The sequence below is a fragment of the Schistocerca gregaria genome, chromosome 4 (assembly GCF_023897955.1).
Source record: "Schistocerca gregaria isolate iqSchGreg1 chromosome 4, iqSchGreg1.2, whole genome shotgun sequence".
Classification (NCBI taxonomy): Eukaryota; Metazoa; Arthropoda; class Insecta; order Orthoptera; family Acrididae; genus Schistocerca; species Schistocerca gregaria.
In genome coordinates, this window is record NC_064923.1 from 563,722,131 (window position 1) to 563,743,496 (window position 21,366).

General features: G+C 45.7%; 1 protein-coding gene across 10 annotated transcripts in view; it reads right to left on the reverse strand.

Moving 5' to 3' along the window:
- LOC126267989 (uncharacterized) overlaps positions 1-21,366 on the reverse strand; it is a 905,571-nt gene that overhangs the window by 606,456 nt on the left and 277,749 nt on the right. For all 10 annotated transcript variants that reach the window (XR_007549061.1, XR_007549060.1, XM_049973342.1 and 7 more), the window contains exons 9-10: positions 18,511-18,965; positions 11,923-12,166 (exon numbers count right to left, since the gene is read on the reverse strand). Coding sequence is in view for 8 of the 10 variants with exons in the window: in XM_049973342.1 (XP_049829299.1) it covers positions 11,923-12,166; positions 18,511-18,965 (699 nt within the window). In the remaining 2 variants the exon portion in view is untranslated. The remainder of the gene's footprint in view (positions 1-11,922; positions 12,167-18,510; positions 18,966-21,366) is intronic.

Here is a 21,366-nt window from a genome sequence, read left to right on the forward strand (position 1 = left end):
CGTACGGTAACTAAGGTAGCAGCTTGAACTAACAACTGTAAACAACAGATGTGTGCATTCGACCAGTGAGTTGTGAGCAGGTAGTGTTAAACAGTGGACGTGGGCACGTAGTGTGATGTCCTTAGGTTAGTTAGTTTTAAGTAGTTGTAAGTTCTAGGGGACTGAGGACCTCAGATCTTAAATCCCATAGTGCTCAGAGCCATTTGAACCATTTTTTTGATTCAGTTGAACCAATATACCCAATGCATTCCAAGTAAACACTGCCCACGCCATCCCCCCGCCCGGCCCCCCCGCCACCCCCCCCGCTCCCCTATGCCCCCCCCCCCCCCCAACGGCCCCCTCCCCGAGTTACCACCAGCTGCGCAGTGCCTTATTGACAACCTGGGTCCAAGGTTTGGTAAGGCCTGCACCACACCCGAACCCTACCATTAGCTCTTACCATCTGACATCAGGACTCAGAACCAGGCCACAGTTTTACTATGGCCTAGGATCCAACCGATTGGTCACGAACCCAGGAGAGGCGCTGCAGCATTCGCGTCGGTTGCCTGCTGGGATAATCCATTAACGGTAAGTTTCGCCGCATTGTCCTACAGGGTAAATCCCACATTGATTTCTACGGTTATTTCACGCAGGTCTGCTTGTCTCTTAGCATTGACAACTCTATGCAAAAGCCGCTGCTCTCGGTCATTAAATGTAGGTCGTCGGCCTCTGCGTTGCCCGTGGTGAGAGGTAATGCCTGAAATTTGGTATTTTCGGCACACTCTTGACACTGTGAATCCTGGAATATTGAATTCCCTTACGATTTCCGAAATAAAATGTCCCATGCGTCTAGCTCCAAATACCATTCCGCGTTCAAAGTCTGTTAATTCGCGTCGAGCGTCCACAATCATGTCGGAAACCTTTTAATATGAATCGCCTCAGTAGAGATGACAGCTCCGCCAATATGCTGCCCTTTTACACCTTGAATACACGATACTACCGCCATCTTAATATGTGTATATCGATATCCCACGAGTTTTGTCACCTAATTATACAGGCGAATCACCTAAAACCTCGTACTGTTAGCCATTAAACGGATTTTAATAATGAAACTTCCTGGCAGATTAAAACTGTGTGCCTGACCGAGACTCGAACTCGGGACCTTGGCTTGGGTAGCTCAGATGTCAGTCTGCCTTCGGCGGTGCTACGGCACGGACATCTGTTTACGTCCCTGCCGGAGAAGTTCGCGCTCGCGCAGTTGTTTACCTCTTCGGCGTACTCGCGCGTTTAGACGACTCGATATAGAATGGCACGTGCATACCGAAAGTCGGCTCTCAAGATTAGCTTTTCGAATGAATATGCGAGACCGAAAGCCTACGAAATAGAAAGGTTCCTACGAGATGTAGTTAAACTTGACTACAAGGAACTTATCGGAATCCACCTCTCCATAGTAAGCAGTGTCGTTTACGTCAAGCTGGTTAACGATGCAGTATGTGACAGAATCATCCGAGATACTAAACATGGACTCAAATTTTGTCAATCTGATGGACATGTTGGAGAAGTAACTATTGATCATGCAGGACTGGGCTTACGAAACATACGCATTTTCGAACTTCCCTTCGAGGTTCCGTCTGGCTTGGTCGTTGACGCCTTACGCCCATATGGAAGAGTGCTCAGCCACGTTCAGGAAAAATAGTCCAACTTCACGACTTACCCCGTTCTCAATGGGGTGCGTCAAATCAGAATAGAACTGACACAACATGTACCCTCGTACTTGTTCATCGGCGGATGCAGAGCTATAGTCATCTACGATGGACAACCATAACATGCTCAGGCTGCGGGAAAGAGGGCCACGTACGTTCCGAATGTATGCAGCGGAGGATAGTGCAAGTTCCAAACGGCGAACCCGTGCCTCCGTCCACGTTGACGCCGCTGCCACTAACGTATGCGGACGCATTTCGAACAGATCCCATCCCGAAGAATGACCAGCTACAGAATCCTGACAGTTTACGGCAACCGACTGCAGCAGAGACCGCCTCCAGTGACGAAACGACGCACACCTCTGCCGTTCCGGCGCCGACGACGCCCTTAACCGAGCGGAAAGGATCGGTAGGAGGTGTGGAAATGGATCCTGCGGTTGTGTCGACAGCTGCTTTCGTCCCTGAGCACCAGGAGTCGCTTCCGCACTCGGATACGGAGGCGCACACGCGCAAACAACGATCGCCGAAGCGCCACAAGAAACGACGGCTAGCGCCATCGGATACCTGCTTACTGCAGTCCACGTCAGACGAACTTGGGTGTAACGTCGATACAGTGCATCCGGATGCGCAACGGGAGGTTATAGCCCCCACACAGCAGTACGACGCGAATCATGCTAGACAGGGGTTGAATATAGACACACCGGACAGAAAGCCGACGGAAGGAGTCCCTCTACCCACCGCAGCAACGCCACCGCCTTCGGTCAGCCCGGCCGGAGAGGCACGACGGGAGCTGGACCTCCAGCACAGGAAATGGGCCGACGAATCCGATACTGACCCACACATCGACGACGCACCCGCAATGGCGAGTGCTGCGTCCACCGGATGTTAACCGCGCAGAAGATGTAGACTGACACACAGATAGCATGTCACCGGGCAGCAGCACACAAATTAACATAAGCGTTCATGTGCGCTTTACGCACCGAGGAACAGCGGCAGGCATATCGAACAGCCTCTATTGATATTAATACGATCAGAACGCCAGTCAAATTGCAATTATTACGAGACATGTTGCATGCGTCAGACGTCGACATCGTTCTGCTGCAGGAAGTATGTGTTGAGAGCTTCCCCGACCTCTATGAGTACGATACGTACATTACACCTACTACCGACGGCGGCAACGGAACAGTGATACTTCTACATAGCGGCATAGTAGCCGAGGATGTGGTGTACCTGCCGTCAGCGCGAGGACTGGCGCTCACAGTGCTGGGAGTACGGGTAGTTAACATTTACGCACCGTCGGGGTCCGACAGACGGCGCGACCGATCCCGATTTTACGCAGAGGAGATTGCAACATTATTCTTAGGTCGGTATGAACATGTCTTATTTGGAGGCGACTTCAACTGCGTGCTCGCACCAAAAGATCAACATCCACGTTATACTTCACGCCCGGAGCTGCGGCAACTCATACAGGACATGAATCTCATTGATACATGGGAGAAGATATATGGCGACAGACGTGGATACACCTACGTCACGAGTCACTCTGCAAGTCGTCTCGGTCGCATTTACGTAACACGTCGTCTCAAACCTGCGATCCTCGACGCGGAATTGTGGCCTGTCGCCTTTTCAGATCACATAGCATATATATGCACGGTCTCCCTGAGTCGTCAACAAGTGTGGAGGAGTCCCAGTGTTTGGAAACTGAATACAGCACACCTCAGGGAACCTGAGTGCAGACGCATAGTCGAAGACACTTGGCACGTGTGTGAAAGCCGCCTCCCAACATATCCGACGACGTTGCAGTGGTGGCTGGAATGCATTAAGCCTGTATTGCGCCGAGCGTTAATTGCATACGGAAGAGAGCAGATGATGTGGAGGCGACACACGACGGAATTTTATTTCACGATGCTCTGCGAACTTTCTGTACAAGCACCTTCACAGGAGCGTTGTGTCGGTATAAAACGAGCATAGGCCCAAGTAATTTCCATAACGCGCTTCCGTCTGGAGGGTGTCGCAATGCGTGCAAGGGCCTTTGAACGAGTCCGTGGAGAATCACCGTCGATGTATCACGTTATCAGAGAAAAACAACGTAGCCGCAGAACCTTAATACAGACGGTCGTACTGCCAGATGGTCGCCGCATGACAACGCAAAAAGATATTGCCAACGCTTTCGTGGAACACTACGGTCATCTCTATGAAGAAGCGGAACACGATCAGGCAGCCTTTCATGAGGTCCGACGAACGCTCTCCGCGTGTCTCGACGAGCCGGCCAACCTGGAGTTAACAGGTGAAATCACAGTTGACAACGCAATGGAAGCGATTGGTAAGGGAGCGTCACAGAAATCGCCGGGGCCCGACGGGTTTCCGTTAGAATTCTATCGTACATTTAAAGATCTCATGATTCCACGATGGACTGCCATGTACTGCGAATTGATGTCTCCCAACGTCCCTCTTCCACCCTCCTTCTTGGAAGGAATGATCATCCCCATCCACAAACCATCTGGCGGCACAGGGATACAGGCCTACCGGCCACTGACCCTTCTTAATTGCGACTACAAGATCTACGCCAGGATACTTGCAGCACGCTTTAAACGCGTAATACGCCAAGTGATTTAACTCGACCAAACCCAGCTAGGAGGAGATAGCAATGTACAAACGGCACTCAGCGACTACCGCGATGTTATCGCAGTGGCATCAACATGTCGTGTCCGGGGTGTTTTGGTATCGATAGACTTCGATCGCGCATTTGACAGGCTGAGTCATGCTAAACTCACGGACGTAATGACGAAAATGAAGTTTCCGGAAAGTTTTGTCATCGTCGTTATGAGACTACTCCACGGAGCCGCATCCAAAGTGCTCATCAATGGATGCATGGTGGGGCCCATCACCATCTCACGATCGGTCAGACAAGGGTGCCCGCTGTCAACGATATTGTATGCCATCGGTGTCGAGTCGCTGCTCTGCGGGCTCCGGAATCGACTCCAAGGAATGACGATAAGGCACAACAAGTTTATATGCCGAACATACGCAGATGACCTAGTGTTTTTAGCACGGTCAGGCGACGAGGCAAGAGCGGCCTTGCATTGGATTAATTTGTATTGTATGGCTACGGGAAGTCGCCTGAACATGGCAATGTCGGGAGCGATGAACATCGGGAGAGGACTCTCGACAGGAAGTGTAGCACCATTACAGCCGATCAACAAGATGAAATGCCTCGGAATTATCTTCACTTAAGACGTTCGACGCACGGTGGCACTGAGTTACAGACATCTTCTGCAAACAATTCGTGCGAGTGTCCGAAGTCACAGGTTAAGGGCACTGGATATGATACAACGGGTCACCTTTGCCAACACTTATCTAGCCTCTCGCATCCCCCACCTGGCACAAGTTCTTCCTATGCCGGTGGTGTTGGCCCGCCGAATCCTGGCGGCACTAGGATATTTTGTGAGCACAGGTCTGCTTTTTAAGGTAGGATACGAAACCCTCACCCTTCCTCGTAGTCGTGGAGGTCTTGGACTAGTCCACGTACGCGACCGAGCAGTGGCTATTTATGTAACCACAATGATAAAGATGTGGACACGACACCAGAAAAATCTGACGGGCACCTTGATAGACGAACTAGTTCCACCTTCTCGTTCGGCTCCGGTAGCGGTGGCTCACATCTCATCATTGCATGCCCATAAACGAACCTTTTTTGTGGAACACAGTTATGTACATATGGAACTACCGACTACCAGGACGGCAACGGCACGTGATATATATCACATCTTGACTCGACGACGGCCGAATAATGCCGTAGAGCGCCGCCAACCAACAGTTACGTGGTCAGTGGTATGGCGTACAGTGCACCATCCACACCTTGATACGGGAACGCGCGCACTGTGGTATCAGGTGGTAAATGGGAAATACGTGACTCGTTCCAGGTTGCATACAATTCATATGGCGGACGAGCTACTGTGTCCGCAGAGCAATGTTATAGACACAGAGGAGCATCGCCTGATATGCGGTCCTTCGGCGGACGTATGGTGTTTGGTCAAAAAAATGGTCGCCTTCCTCCTTTGGGTGGGGCCGCAAACAATAGAACCACGCACACTACTTCTCCCAGATAGGGCATATTATCCCCGAACAAAGACAAACGCAGTGACTTTGATTCGAGGTTTGACTGTGCGTTATCTTTTCCGAGACAGCAGTAAGAATGTGCTTGACTTCTGGGCCTTACTACAGGAAAATCACTCACGGCTTATGAGACATCCGAGATATCGAACATATTACGCAAATTTTTTAAGGAGTGTCTTGCTTGATCCCCCACCCAGTTGGGGTGTCCCGGGTAGGAGAATGTAATTATTGTCTATAAGTATCAGAACAAGAAAGGACCAGGGCAGTGGAGAGTATCCACAAACACACGTGAAGACGTATCCGACACCAACGCGAGGTATGACGGGATTAGCGAGGTACGCGCCTGAAAGAGGAACGTAGACCGTTTTTGTTTTGTCCTGACAGAAGCAGGATATTTTTTTCACTATTATGTAAAACAAAAAAAAACAAGTCCACTTATTTACGTTTCCCAGAAAATTTTATTTTATAAAGTCATCCTCTTATATATTTAAAAAATGCTAGAAGCAGTTTATGTTTGTTATTGTTATACCATAAAAAGGCGGTACTAAAATAATGTTGGTAGAGCACTTGCCACTAAAAAAAAATGGTAGAGCACTTGCCCGCGAAAGGCAAAGGTCCCGAGTTCGAGTCTCAGTCCGGCACACAGTTTTAATCTGCCAGGAAGTTTTATATCAGCGCACACTTCGGTGCAGAGTGAAAATCTCATTGTGGAAACACAGCCCAGGCTGTGGCTTAGCCATGTCTCCGCAATATCCTTTCTTTCAGGAGTGCTAGTTCTGCAAGGTTCGCAGGAGAGCAGGAGAGCTTCTGTAAAGTTTGGAAGGTAGGAGACGAGGTACTACCGGAATTAAAGCTTTGAGGACGGGGCGTGAGTCGTGCTTGGGTAGCTCAGATGGTAGAGCACTTGTCCGCGAAAGGTAAAGGTCCCGAGTTCGAGTCTCGGTCCGGCACACAGTTTTAATCTGCCAGGAAGCGCACACTCCTCTGCAGAGTGAAAATCTCATTCTAGATTTTAATAATACTTACGAAGTTTATTTCTGTGCCGACATACACTACAATGCATATTGACATTAACAAGCTAAAAGTAGCGTAAATTAGTATGCCAGTGGTGTTTATTGCAGGATTCTAGTGCGAGTCGTTTAGGAGTAGTGTGAAAAGTTTCCACAACGACACTTGTTTGTGCCCATTCAACCTGCGTAGTTGCTAGGTACGATGTTATTATGTTTGCTTACAGTGTTCTTGTGTGTTCCTTCAGTGCATTGCTAGCTGCTAGTCATTTAATGTATGGCAGTCCAAGCAGTAGGTTGTGGGTGGACAATGGGATTTACCAATGCAAAAAAAGCCAACATGCTTATGGTGTATGGAGCGTGTAGGAAGAATGCAGTTCGTTCTTGTGCGGTAAATGCTCCAGGAAATACCAATAGATGTCGATCATCTTGGACAGTTTTTGTCAGTTATTCAACCAATTACGTGAAAGTGCTAGTGTACAATCTGAACAACGTAACAGAAAGAGACAGCTGACGGCAGAAGAGGGGGAAATCAATGCTCTTGTTGCTATTGCAGTTGATCCGCACGTTAGCTCTCGCGCAAGCGGACGAGGAAGTAGTATGATTCAGGCAAGTGTCCTACGCATTCTCTATCGACATTCATCCCTATCACATTTCTCTCCATCAAGAGCTGCATGGAAATACTCCAGATGTTTCATGTATCTTGTTTAGTGATGAAGCCACACTTGCCAATCATGGCCAGGTAAACTACCGAAAGATGCAGTATTGGTCTGTTGACAATCGCTGTTGGCTTTGTCAAGTGGAATGTCAGCGTCCATGGAGTGTAAACGTGTGATTTGGGATAGTGAACCATCAGCTCATAGGCCTGTATTTCGTGGAGGGATATTAAACACGCACAAGTATCGCGGCCTCCTAACAGATCATCTTCGACGTATGCTAAAAGACGTTCCTCTGCAGGGGAGGGGGAACATGGGGTACCAAGAGCCCGAAGTGCACAAAGTACTACAGCATGTCTTCACAAATTTTTTCCTAATCGCTGGATTGGACGCAGAGGACCTGTACCTTGCCCAGCCTCTTCCCCGGAGTTTACGCCTGTAGACTTTTTTCTGTGGGGAAAGCTGAAAGACGCTGTCTAGGAGGACATACCAACTACAACCGATGATATGCAACAAAGTATTACTGCAGCCTGCTCAGACATCTTCGGTGAAATGCTAGCACATGGGCAACAGATGTGCCATTCAAGACTGGAAGCGTGTATTGCCACTGCCGGCGGTCATTTTGAACACATCTTGTGATGGTGGATTGTCTTGTTAGTAGTCAGAATCTATATAACTTGCGTATGAGATTGTGTTGTTCTCTGTGTGCGCTACCACATCTGGTGTACAAGTGTCGGTGTGGAAACTTTTCATATACGATATCTCGTCCTGCAACAAACACCATTGACATTCTAATTTGCCCTACTTTTAGTTTTTTTAATGTCAATAGGCATTGTTTCCTTTAAAAAGTGTATGTTTGCACTAAAAATATACTTTCTAAGTATTATTACAGTCTGTTTATTGGCTAATAGTCCGAGCTTCTGACAACTAATCCATTCTGTGAAAACAGCACACCAGTTCCACTTTCCATTCCCGCAATATTTGTGGTGCAATTTTTACATCATTCACGTTGTAAATATGCCTCAGTACTTGGCACTAGACGTCAAATACCTGTCATTCATCATAATAGCAATGCAAGATCTAACTTATCTAGTTTCCTAGCTGAGCCTACCTATAAAATAGAAACGTCTGAAAATTCCTCCTCTGTTGCTGCTGTCCTCTTTTGGAACGGACTACCCTGCTCTCTGCACAGAAGTCAATTATATCGAAATTTTCTTTCTCTGAGTTACCAAGTTGCTCACTTACACCTTGAATAGATGATCATTCAAATGCATCCCAGGACAAGACGCACAGTTTTGCATGCGATTGTCTCATACCAGTGTTTTCAGGATGAGTAGTTTATATTCTCAAACAAATTTTCGTGCAGTTCTGAGCGTTTGAGGTCACGCACTTTCCTTGTTAGACTACATGGCTTATTATTGAAACTAATGTGGGGTCTGTTCTTTGTAGAAGTGTCTTCAACATGACATCTGCTCTCTTATTTGCGGTAAGTTCAATTAACAAGTAACCCTGCAACTAAAAATGAAGTCTCATACTTCTTCTTGACAGCAGAACAGTTTCCTTTGGTAGACAATGGGCTAAGGGAAATGAGACTGAATATCATAATTTTAAATACCAAAATTTAGAGTAAAATAAATATTTATGTGAAAAGTATTTCGGAATAAAGATGACTGTTCGTATTCCTGACTGTAGTAGTCAACTCCATAAAAAAACAATGAAGCTTTCAGGTTCAGCTGTTGCTGCTGTCAGTTATCACAGTCTCCATATTTTAGATATAAAGATGGCATAATGCGAGCGCAACCAGTCACCGCAATAAATGCGCTCCATACAGACTGTGTTTTGTTACAAACCACCTAAAATCGTTCACATAACCTTGAACAGGAATATCATAGGCCAAGTACAGTTGAAATGGATGTGGGTAGCATAAAGTCAGTAAAAACAGATGTTATTTCAGTCATTACCATATCGAGTCAAATTCACAAAGAAATTGACAGCAGGAGCCCACTTATCAGGATGACGTTGCATCACCACTGTCCTTGGACACATGCACTGATTCGGTTGGGTAGGGTGCCATGAAGCTGTTGAATCGTCTCCTGAGGCAAGCTGGCCCACAACTCTTGTTAACTGCTCGTGGGTTCTGTGACTGGGGCAGAATTGACGTCCGGAATGATCCGACGCTTTTTCTATTGGGGACAAATAAAGGAATTTTCTGGCCACAGCAGTACCTCAACATCATGTAGACAGTGCATAGTGACTCGTGTCATGTGTGCATGTATGGACAGACATTGTCCTGTTGAGAAATGGCACTTCAGTATTGTGACTTGAGGGGTAGCACATGAGGACGCAGAATGTCCGTGACGTTCCATTGTGCCACTAGAGTTTCCTCAGTCACTACTAACCATGACCTGAAGTCATACACTGTTGCGCCCCACACAATGACGCCGGTACTAGCACAGCTGTGCCTCTCCAAAACACTGGAACGAGAACCGTGGTTCATCGCTGAACACAATGAGACGCCATTCATCAGCTGTCCATGCTTCCTGACCACGACACCACTCCAGACTCAGCCTTTTGTACAGTGGTGTTAACAGCAGCATCGGACGATAATTCCTTTGTCCGGCAGATGTACTCCCTGACCATTGGTGTGGGATGACGCAGATTGTTACAGTGGTTCCATAACTTGTTCTCGAATGGCAGACGTGAAACGTTTCCGATGTGCTTGGTGCATTATACTGCCATCTTCTCTCGTGCTGATCAGACGTGGTCGACTAGAACTTTGATGGGGTATATGCCTACCCTCATGTTCCCTCGTGGTCCAACATTGGCCACTGTCATGTGCGAATGCCCCATAAATCTGGATATTGCGCTATTCGACCATTCGGCAAGTGGAGCCAATAAAACACTGCCATATTCTGATAACGTTGTCTTACACGAGTGTGCAGCATCTCTGTCCTTTACAGTGAATGCTCAAAATCTCATGGTTTTCACGCCCCTTACGTACCCCAGCAGGAATGGTAACAACACTAAACACGAACAACACTAATGCCATCTGTGGCCATTCTGCCTGTCAGAGAGAATTGCAATTATAACCATTTATACACCCACCAATGTTGTTTACTTGCAGGAAGTTACATTGATACCTGACCACATCATTTGTGTGCTTCACTTTCTTGACAGACAGTGTACCTATGGACAAAAATCAGTAAACATAATACACATTTGGCAAACCGCTGATAAAAAGACGTTTTAAAGAAGTGTGGGAACCAGAATTAGTAGATAAGTTGGAAACAATATACACACAAATGATACTGCCACAGGTATCGCTAGGGTAAGGTAAGTAAACAGTGGTGATGCAATATTTTGCCACGTTTGTCGTCAACAAATGCGCATTGCTTCAGCTAACGTGATATTCGACCAAAATAATCAGTGACGACCAAAGGAATACCTGGGAAATGCGATGAAAGACGACAGTTCAGACGTAAGTGGAATTCACACAAAATCTTTCAAAGTAAACGTCACATTTCGATACTTTTTGCAACTGTTTTGAGATGTAGAAGCAAACTAGAAATGTATATATGTTTTATTCCAAACATCTAATCATATTTTAAATCATCAAAATGAAACTTGTTTAGTTCAATAAATACATATCTTTTTCAGTAGTTGAAAAGACGGATTCGAAATATCTTTAATAATCGTAAAGCAACTACAGGCACTATGGCCACACAAAAGAAGTATCTATACTGTGTTTTGTTCGTAAAGAAGATGTCTGTTTGATAAGTCTAGGTATAAAAAAGGTGCTATGAATCTAGGAAGACAGCCATGTTGACTTGCAGCACAGGACGTGTAGCACAGACGTATAGAGAGTGAAGTACAGACAGAGAGTGAATAGAGAGAGTTTGGAGGAGAGCGAGAGAGAGAGAGAGAGAGAGAGAGAGAGAGAGAGAGAGAGAGAGTATTAAGTACAGAGAGGGTAAGGAGTACAGGCAGAGAGTGGAGTAGAGACAGTGTGGAATGCAGATAGGATGTGGAGTACAGACAGAGAGTGGAGTAGAGACAGTGTGGAATGCAGATAGGATGTGGAGTACAGACAGAGAGTGGAGTACAAAAGGCTATGTAGTACAAACACGTATGGAGCACAGATGGAGTATGGTGTGCAGAGTAGGTATAGTGTGGAGTAGAGATAGTGTACAATACAGACAGAGTGTGGAGTAGAGGCAGAGTGAGGAATACAGACAGGTTGTGGGATGCAGACAGGGTGTGGAGTATAGACAGCGTGCCTAATACAGACAAGGTGTGGAGCGCAGACAGGGTCTGGAGTACAGCCAGAGTATGGCATACAAACAGAGTGTGGATTAGAGATAGTATGGAGCAGAGATAATGTCGTGTACAGAGAGAGTATGGAGTACAGAGAGAGCGCGGAGGACAGACAGGGTGTGGAGTGCAGACAGCGTGTGGAATACCCACCACCGGCCAGCTGGTGGCTACTGGCGATGCGGGTCACACCCTCGGGCACCTCGGCGTTGGGGTCCAGCCACCAGGCGCGCTCCCCGGACTGCACGTGGCGGATGTGTCGCGCCAGCTTCTCCTTATCCTTGTCCTTGTCCGGAGCAGCTTCGCCGGAACCGCGGAAGAAGTTGGTGACGGGTGCCAGCGCACGCATCAGGAACGACTTGGCCTCCTCCCTGTCTGCCGGCTTCTCCACAGGCTCCTGAGCACAAGAGAGGGCAGCATCAGCACACTTGCGGAGGGTCAATTGCGAGTCCGTGGAGACGAACGGTCAAAGTTAACATTTGCCGATCGGATTCTTATCGGGACAGGCGTTTTATTCCCCTTCGTGGCACCTAATGGAAGCTATTAACCTGTGATTGTTTCCGTGGGAAATTAATCTCGATTTTGGAGTGAATATCCACCCATGTAGTTTTCAACGGTTACCCTGTTTTATCTGTGTGGATACTGCTGAATGTGGAAGAAAGCAGTTGGAGTCGGTGTATAGACTGTTAGCGATATACATTTTCCGGTACAGTGAAAGAATCTCGGAATCTTTCGGTTGCAAGTAGGGTACTTATCTTTGGCGTCTCGTGGCTCAAAACGAGGCTGGCGACCCCATACTTATGGAGACTGTATCTGAAGAATAGTTGTGTCGAGAGTTATCCTCTTTTTGAGCTCTTATGATCCAAATATTAGAGTGTTGTGGTGGAAATGACTAACGTGAGCGTCAAAAGATCTATTGTAAGAGTTGGAAAATATTGGGGCAAGTTGCACTTTAGTTTATATTCGTTTGTTATTACTGGCTGGTGTGTATAAATCGAATGATGAATCAACAAAGAGTCTATGGAATCCAGAAACAGGTGAAACAATCTTCTCTACCGTAATGGCACAGTAACGATTTTGTTACACCTCACGTGTTACTTTTCAATGAGGAGTCTGATCAAGGAGCAAGAAGAGCAAATGACAAGTTAGCACCTTCAAGAGCTCTGTGGGGTGGGAGAACGAAAATATTTTAGAAACTCTTTGTTCCCGCCTCAAATGTGGCTGTAAATGAGCTAGTAGAACCTCGTATCATTACGACCCAAAAGAGTATGAGCATATAGATTTTTCAATAAAAAGGAGGAGGGCTAAGAAGATTCGTGAAATTCTTCATGCATAATTTCCTAAATCTAGTATTTGTGCAAAAAGTAATCCTTAGAAGACTGTAATAAAATAACACCCCAGAGGTTGTGTCTCGAATTCTAAGTGTCCTCGTCGCACTTAGGAAGGCGTTGCAAATATTTTGCGGAGAGTGACTGCTAGCCCGAAGAATCTGTTAGGCCACTTTAGCAACAAATAGGTGTTAAATATACAGCCTGACATTCTGCACTTAGGTTTTAACATCTGAAAACTTACGAAGGTTCATGTGCTCAGGTATTACTTACATCTGATAAAAAAGAGCGTCAAATATCGTGAGTTGTTGCTTAAATGGTTGTGGATGGAGAACTTGCCCCGACACAGTGACGAAGCTTGCTTTATTACCTTCGTGACCTTGTGAACACCCACGGTAGTCACCACTGGTACAGTGAAAACTCTCACGGTCCATCACCATCCTCCTCGCGGTAAAGAAATGGAGTTTGGTGCGCGTTTCCCGATAGCCGCACTATCGGGTCAATGTTATCTCAAACCCCTGTCAGAACAGACGTTTCTTTTCCTGTAACTTCCAGTTATTATCTTATCTACTAGTGATTTTTATCTACGGTGATATTTAAAAGGGAAAACGTATGAAAAAACCCTAAAACCATAGACTAGCAGAAGGAAAATGTGCGCTCCAGCATTGAAACAACTGATGTTACAGTTTTGCGTAAAGTGAATTTGAATGGGGTTTTATGATCACAAACATACATAGAGGGGCAGGGCGATCATTTTCGACATATTTTACAATTTTTAACATTATTTTCCGATTTTGAAAAAACGATGTTTTTTTATTTATTAACGAGGGGCTGCTTTTATCTTGCAAATAGTTCGAATGAAAACAGAATTCAAAATAAAATGTAGACACTGAACGAAATCACAGAAACTCCCAGGAAGAAGCGAATAAATTGTAGGGAACGATATCAGAACTAACAACTCTAAATGGGTTAACAGTGTTCTCACCCATTCGCTGTCAGCAGAAAACAGCTGTATTCCTGAACAGACTTGCTAGAAGACATTGTACAGGACAGAGCCAATACAAAATTTTAATTGACAGTTTAAGTCTTATGGGAAAACCATGCACCAGATGTAATATAAAACCTTGACAGCAAACGTGAAAAGTTTCGTCGCGAACGTCAGGAGATCTTAAGAGAATGAAGAAGGTACGAGTATATCAACTCATTATGGTCATACGCGCTCTTGACGTGACCGTAAAATATAGTAGTATGACACTGTAGAGATTATACACTCTTTTTTTTAAAAAAAAGGTTGCACCAAGCAGGAATTATCCGAATAGGACGGAAATCGGTAAATGTGAGTACATATTCAGAGAAACAAATGATTACAATTTCAGAAAAATTGGATGATTCATTTAAGAGAAAGAGCTTTACAGATTGAGCAAGTAATTAACGCGTCCGTCCACTTCTGGCTCTTAAGCAAGCAGTTATTCGACTTGTGATTGATTGATAGAGTTGTTTGATGTCCTCTTAAGAGATATCGTGCCAAATTGTGTAGAATTGGCGTGTTAGATCGTCAAAATCCCAAGCTGGTTGGAGGATCTTGCCCATGATGCTGCAAATGTTCTCAGTGGGGAGAGATATGGCGCCTTGCCGGCGAAGGTAGAGTTTGGCAATCACGAAGACAGGCAGCAGAAACTCTCATAGAGTGCGAGAGGGTATTGTCTTGCTGAAATGTAAGCTGAAGATGGCTTGCCATGACGAGCAACAGCACAGGGCGTAGAGTGTCGTTGACGTACCGCTGTGCTGCAAACGTGTCGCGGATGACAACCAAAGAGGTTCTGCTATGATATTAAATAGCACCCCAGACTGTCACTCCTGGTTGTCCTGCTAAATGACGGGTGTCAGTCAGCTCGGTATCCCATCGCTGTCCAGGGCGTCTCCAGACACGCATTGGCCGGCCATTGGAGCTTGGGTTCTCACTGACTAGAATAGAGGTGTCTTCAGTGGTGAGTCCCTCTTCTAATTGGGCCCCGAAACTCAATATGTGAAGCTCTCTCTCTCTTGAATAAAGCATTGTCAGTTTATTTGCTTTCCATCTGTACACGTTTCACAACATCTGCAGTATTTCAAGTGAGTTGTTAATCTATATTACCTTACACATGGCTTAAACACAGAATTATTGTCAGATTATAATTATTTTATTTTACAAATTTCCGTTTGATACATTTCACCATTGCCGTCACCAGGCCGACAACTACGGAATGTAGCTGCTATGTCGCTCGTCAAAGCTTTCCATGCTTGCGTGTGGCGCTTACCAGTGTGAATGTCTTCATTATTGATCTCGTGATGGTAAGGGCAAGACGCATGTTAAGCAAATTTGTAAAACAGAAACATTGCGATGAAGTGAAAGGTTCTGCGTGTAAGAGCTAAAAATGTCAACTGATCTCTTGGCTTATTTTGTCTTTTAAATTTTTAAATACGGCTTAGCTTGTGTTACTTTTAGACAATTTATGGCTGTTTACGTACAGCCTAGTTATAGTGAGTTTTAGTCATTATACATTGGTGAAGGGAAGTATTACACCACGATGCACAAGCCAAATATAGAGGGTGCTTTAAAGTCTTTGTATCAAAATATGTCTAGAGGTGACAGATTACGTCAAGACTGTAGTGTTTTTGCCCCTGTGAGGCGCTAGGGCGAAGGCACTATGTGGCGTGCCTATTCCTTGTGTGTTGTCTATAATCCTGTCGTCCGCAGCTCGTGGTCGTGCGGTAGCGTTCTCGCTTCCCACGCCCGGGTTCCCGGGTTCGATTCCCGGCGGGGTCAGGGATTTTCTCTGCCTCGTGATGACTGGGTGTTGTGTGATGTTCTTAGGTTAGTTAGGTTTAAGTAGTTCTAAGTTCTAGGGGACTGATGACCATAGATGTTAAGTCCCATAGTGCTCCGAGCCATTTGAACCATTTTTTTTTTTTATAATCCTGTCACCTCTCCGTATGAAAGGGGTTGGGTTCAGCGAAATTAAAGTTCCTGATTCTCTTTGAAACTATCTTTCTCCGACTACAGACAGTCATTCTTAAGGTTTCACTCTTACTGGCGTAAGCAATATGCAGTACACCTTCTCAGGAGATCTTGCTAGTTCGACGAAACCTCGTCGTCGCCGTGGAGGGACAGCAAATATTTGGTCCCTAACAAAATTCTTTCCCCATGAGTTGATCTATCGCCCCTGGAGGTTCGATCCAAAGTTTTTGAAACGTCCCGCATATCAAACTTATTGCAGATTTTCATCAAAAGTGAGAATTAAATGATGAAATTTATTGGAACTTACGTCCATTACGAGTATTAGTACAATGTGTGTTAGATGGAATTAGTTTGGCTTTAGGAAAGGTAAAGGCACCAGAGAGGCAGTTCTGACGTTGCGTTTGGTAATGGAAGCAAGACTGAAGAAAAATCATGACACGTTCATAGGATTTGTCGATCTGGAAAAAGTGTTCGGGAATGTCAAATGGGACAAAATGATCGAAATTCTGAGAAAACAGAGGTAAGATATAGGGAAAGACTGGTAATATACAATATGTACAAGAGTCACTATGGAACAATAAGAGTGGAAGACAAAGAACGGCCGCGCGGGATTAGCCGAGCGGTCTAAGGCGCTGCAATCATGGACTGTGCGGCTGGTCCCGGCGGAGGTTCGAGTCCTCCCTCGGGCATGGGTGCGTGTTTTTGCCTTTAGGATAATTTAGATTAAGTAGTGTGTAAGCTTAGGGAATGGTGACCTCAGCAGTTAAGTCCCATAGGATTTCACACACACTGGAACACATTTGACAAAGAACGAATTGCTCGCGTAAAAACGGGTGTAAGACAAGGATGTAGCGTATCGCCCCTACTGTTCAATCTATACATCGAATAACCAATGACGGAAATAAAAGGAACGTTCAACAGTGGAATTAAATTTCAGGGTGTAAGGGTATGAGTGACAAAATTCGCTGATAACATTGTTATTCTCAATGAAAGCGAAAAGCAATTACAATATTTGTTGAATGGAATAAACAGTCTAATGGGTACAGAAAATGGACTGAGAATAAATCGAAGAAAGACGAAAGTAATGGGATACAGTAGAAATGAGAAGAGCGACAAACTTAAAATCATAACTAAGGATAACGAAGTAGATGAAATTAAGGAATTTTGTTATCTAGGCAGCAAAATAACCCATGTTGCACAGAGCAAGGGGGACATAAAAAGCAGAGTAGCACTGGCAAAACGGTATTCCTGCGATGAGAACTTACTTAGAGGAAGAAATTTGTAAGAAAGTGCGTTTGGAGCACAGCACTGTACGGTACTGAAACACGAACTGTGAGAAAATTGGAAAAGAAGAGAATCAAGGCATTTGAGATCTGATGCTACAATAGAATTCTGAAAATTAGGTGGACTGATAAGGTAAGGAATGAGGAGGTTCTCTACAGAATGAGTGAGGAAGGGATACATGTAGAAAAATGACAAGGAGAAGGGACATGAAGGTAGGACATCTGTTAAGACATCACGGAATAACGTCCATGTTACTAAAAGGAGAGTAGAAGGTAAAAACTACACGGGAAAAAGTGCTACTTTGGGAGGAAGCGGTTGGCACAGAAGACGAATTCGTTGTGGGTCGCATCACACGAGTCAGAAGACTGATGCAAGAAAAAGAAAAAAGAAAATATGTGTTTTCTCATTGTATCCTTGTCAAGTTCTATTGGTAACAAATGAGGGGACCGAATAACGCAGTAGTGTGAACTTCAGTGTGAGGTGGTGTATAGTCTGGAACCGTGCGACTACTACGGTCGCAGGTTCGAATCCTGCCTCGGGCATGGATGTGTGTGATGTCCTTAGGTTGGTTAGGTTTAAGTAGTTCTAAGTTCTAGGGGACTCATGACCACAGCAGTTGAGTGCCATAGTGCTCAGAGCCATTTGAGCTTTTTGAGGTCGTGTATTATCCTGATTATGAAGGATAAGACAACAAGGTTTATCATTCTTCCAATATGCTGGCGAACATTTAGCTTCACTTCAAAGATTGCCAAATCAGTGCTATTCTCATCTCCAATGGGGTTTCGACAATAATTGCTACCTGTGACCTTTCACCACGTCGTTTAAAGACACGTCACTGCCGATATGATCGTCACAAACAAAACTGTGAACTGCACAGTATGCCATTCAGTGTTTCAATTCGTTCCTGGCTCTAAATCGTGTATGTCTGTCCGTGTAATAGTGTTGGTTAACGTGAGCTACAAGTACTGCATAGCAGGTCGTATGAGCGGTAGTTAAGCAAAGCGTGCAAACTAAACAGTCCAAAGAAGACAGCATACGATGAGACAAACAGGTGATCTGCATAACACGGAATTTAGTTGGAGGTAATGTCGTAAGAAGTAAATGAAGTCGGTGGCAAACAGAGAGACAGACCTGCTCAGACTCTGACTCTGTGCTGGACTCTGTCTCGGAGGACTCTGTCTCGCTGCTGCTGCTGCTGCTGCTGCTCTCTGAGGCAGAAGCGGAGGTGGAGGCCGGGTGCTGGCCAGTGCCGCGCGCTGAGGGCGCTGTCGGCGCCGTCACCAGCACCTTGGGCGCCGAGCTGCTGGCGGACAGGCGGGCCTCCGCCCCCGCAGGCGCGGGCGGCGCGTCGGCGATGGCGCCGTCGGAGCCGGAGCGCAGCTTGCGGCGCACGGCCGCCTCCAGGTCGACGTTGAGCGCCGACTTGCGGAAGTCCTTGTTGCCGGCCCTGGGCGCCACGGGCGGCAGCTTCCGGCTGTGGCCCGCCCCCGCCGTCCCCGACGACTGGGAGCGCGACAGCGGCCCCTGGGGGCCGGGCGGCGGGGGCGGTGGAGGCGCGGGCGGCGGCTTGTCGGCACCGGCTGCCCCTGCCACAACAGACACGACATCCTCACTCGACAGCACAGCTAACGGTGCAGTGTGGCATCGCGAGGATGATCTAGACTTTGCACATCTCACAACTCTTCCTTCGCAGTTTCCTTCCAGTCTCCCACCCGATTGCACTGTGCAGCTACAGTGGGCAGTACAGGCACTGTTCCCTCCTCTCGAAGAAACGACACGGATTCACGAAAAACCACAGTTGCGTAAATGAATATATGATCCTTTCCAAACATAGGACATCATCGTCAAATGTTACGATATTCATAGCATCTGTGATACTCATATGTTTGTAAGCTCTTTGTATGTATCAAAACATGTGGTGCGTGGTAGAAATCTTCTCAGTGGCAAATCTAAAGTGTTCAGTGAGAACAATTTACGTGTGCAACAATAAGAATGCAGTGGGAACGCATTTACATCTGTTGGATGAATGTTAAGAAAACAAACAGTCCAAACCGACGTTTCAAGTAAGTCACTTGCAACGAAAATCTGTAACGCAACCATCTGTGTGTGGCGTGCTTATAATTATGTATTATTTATATTTCTGGACAATTAATCTGTAGAAAACACACCACATGTCATAAAGAAAGCGTGTAAACCGTCTGAGGATGAATCACAACGATTCTAAACCGGGTACGGTACCCTTTGAATAAGGGAATTGAAAGCAAATGTGATACTGGTTGCTGTCCTAACACCATCAACATTTGTCTTCAAAGAACAGCCACGGTCTCCATCATGTCATCGTATGACAAAATTGAGCTGTGGTTTACATGAGTGGTTTTTTGCACTTTATTGATAAGCTGTATCTTGCTACCACCACATATAGGTCAAAAGGCAGGTTCTTTCTTCCTAGATTCTCGTAAGGCTTGCGAAACTGATCTAGAAGGTCATGTAATATCGAAATACGCTCATACTAACAAGTAAACCCACCTAAGCGATGCTCTTCGATTTTGATCGACTTTGAATATGTTGTAGTGTAGATCCAAATAACAGACACGTATTTTTTATAAGTGCCCATAGGGCCATTAAGAGAGTGTAACATCCCCTTTAAAAATCGAGTTTAATATTTTTGAATGAATACCGTTGAAACGGTAACAGATACAACAGAAGCTACAAATAAAAATTCTTTGGTTTTTATTGTATGTTACAATGACCGAGCGAGATGGCGCAGTGGTTAACACACTGCACTCGCATTCGGGAGGACGACGGTTCAAACCCGCGTCCGGCCATCCTTATTTAGATTTTCCGTGATTTCCCTAAATCGCTTCAGGCAAATGCAGGGGTTGGTTCCTCTGAAAGGGCACGGCCGACTGTCTTCTCCATCCTTCCGTAATCCGATCGGACTGATGACCTCGCTGTTTGGTCCACTCCCTCTCCCACTATTTAGTTTCTTTATCTCGACATTTGACTAATAACAAAACACCTTTAATGCCAAGTTCAACCGGATGTGATGAAGAGGTAACGCGCGCCCGCGCGGTGAAATTGCGCTGCAGCCTCACACATTCATCTATCGGCTGCCAAAGTTTATAATTTTTAATTTTCCATCGGTAGCTGTATGTACATCAATTTGTGACCAATTTACCTAACTCATTGTCTTTTTTGTCTTAGAGTGTGTTATACTCAATTTTTTCAGGGGGTGTTTCACCTCCTTAACGGCCTACAGGCACGTATATAAAAAATACGCGTCTCTTATTTTGCTCTACACTACAACACATTCAAACCCGATCAAACTCGAAGTGTGTCCCCTGGGTAGGTTTACTTGTCAGTGTTTTCATACATAAGCGGTTGATTCGATGAACGACATGACGAGGCGGTCAAATAAGAGCACAAATTTTGTTGAACATCTCCTCGACCGTGGAAATCTCCGCTCTCGTGTATTCCACCTTACTGCAGACGGTTCGCGAGACTAAAGGATACGATTACCTCTTCTCTATTTTTAGGCGAGACGTACACCGGTAGAAGTGATACACCTCTCGACTTGTGCGAGAATGCAGGCTTCTTGTGATAGTTCCTTAAAAGCCTCAATGACCAATCACGTTTCCCATTCTTCTCAATTACAACTAATAGCCCCGACGTCGGGGGCATTTATTTCGGACCTCTTCCCTACTGTCCGACGAGGTTCTAGCTCCGGCTGAAGACTTACTTTATAGTATTCAATGTATGTGAATTATTGACCTAATGTCAGTATTTGTTGTAACCTGAGTGCTTAAAATGTGCGAGCTTCTAACTGATCACCTGCCTGTGAAAGGTTTCACGAAACAGTTTCCTATCTTTCATAGTCCGAGTTTAAAAGTAATTTTCATAATTTAAATGGTGCATTTGTAAGTACCGATTCGGTCGGAAGCGTAGGTAACGTGTCAGTAGCATCAACAAAAATCTTTTTCTTTAGCA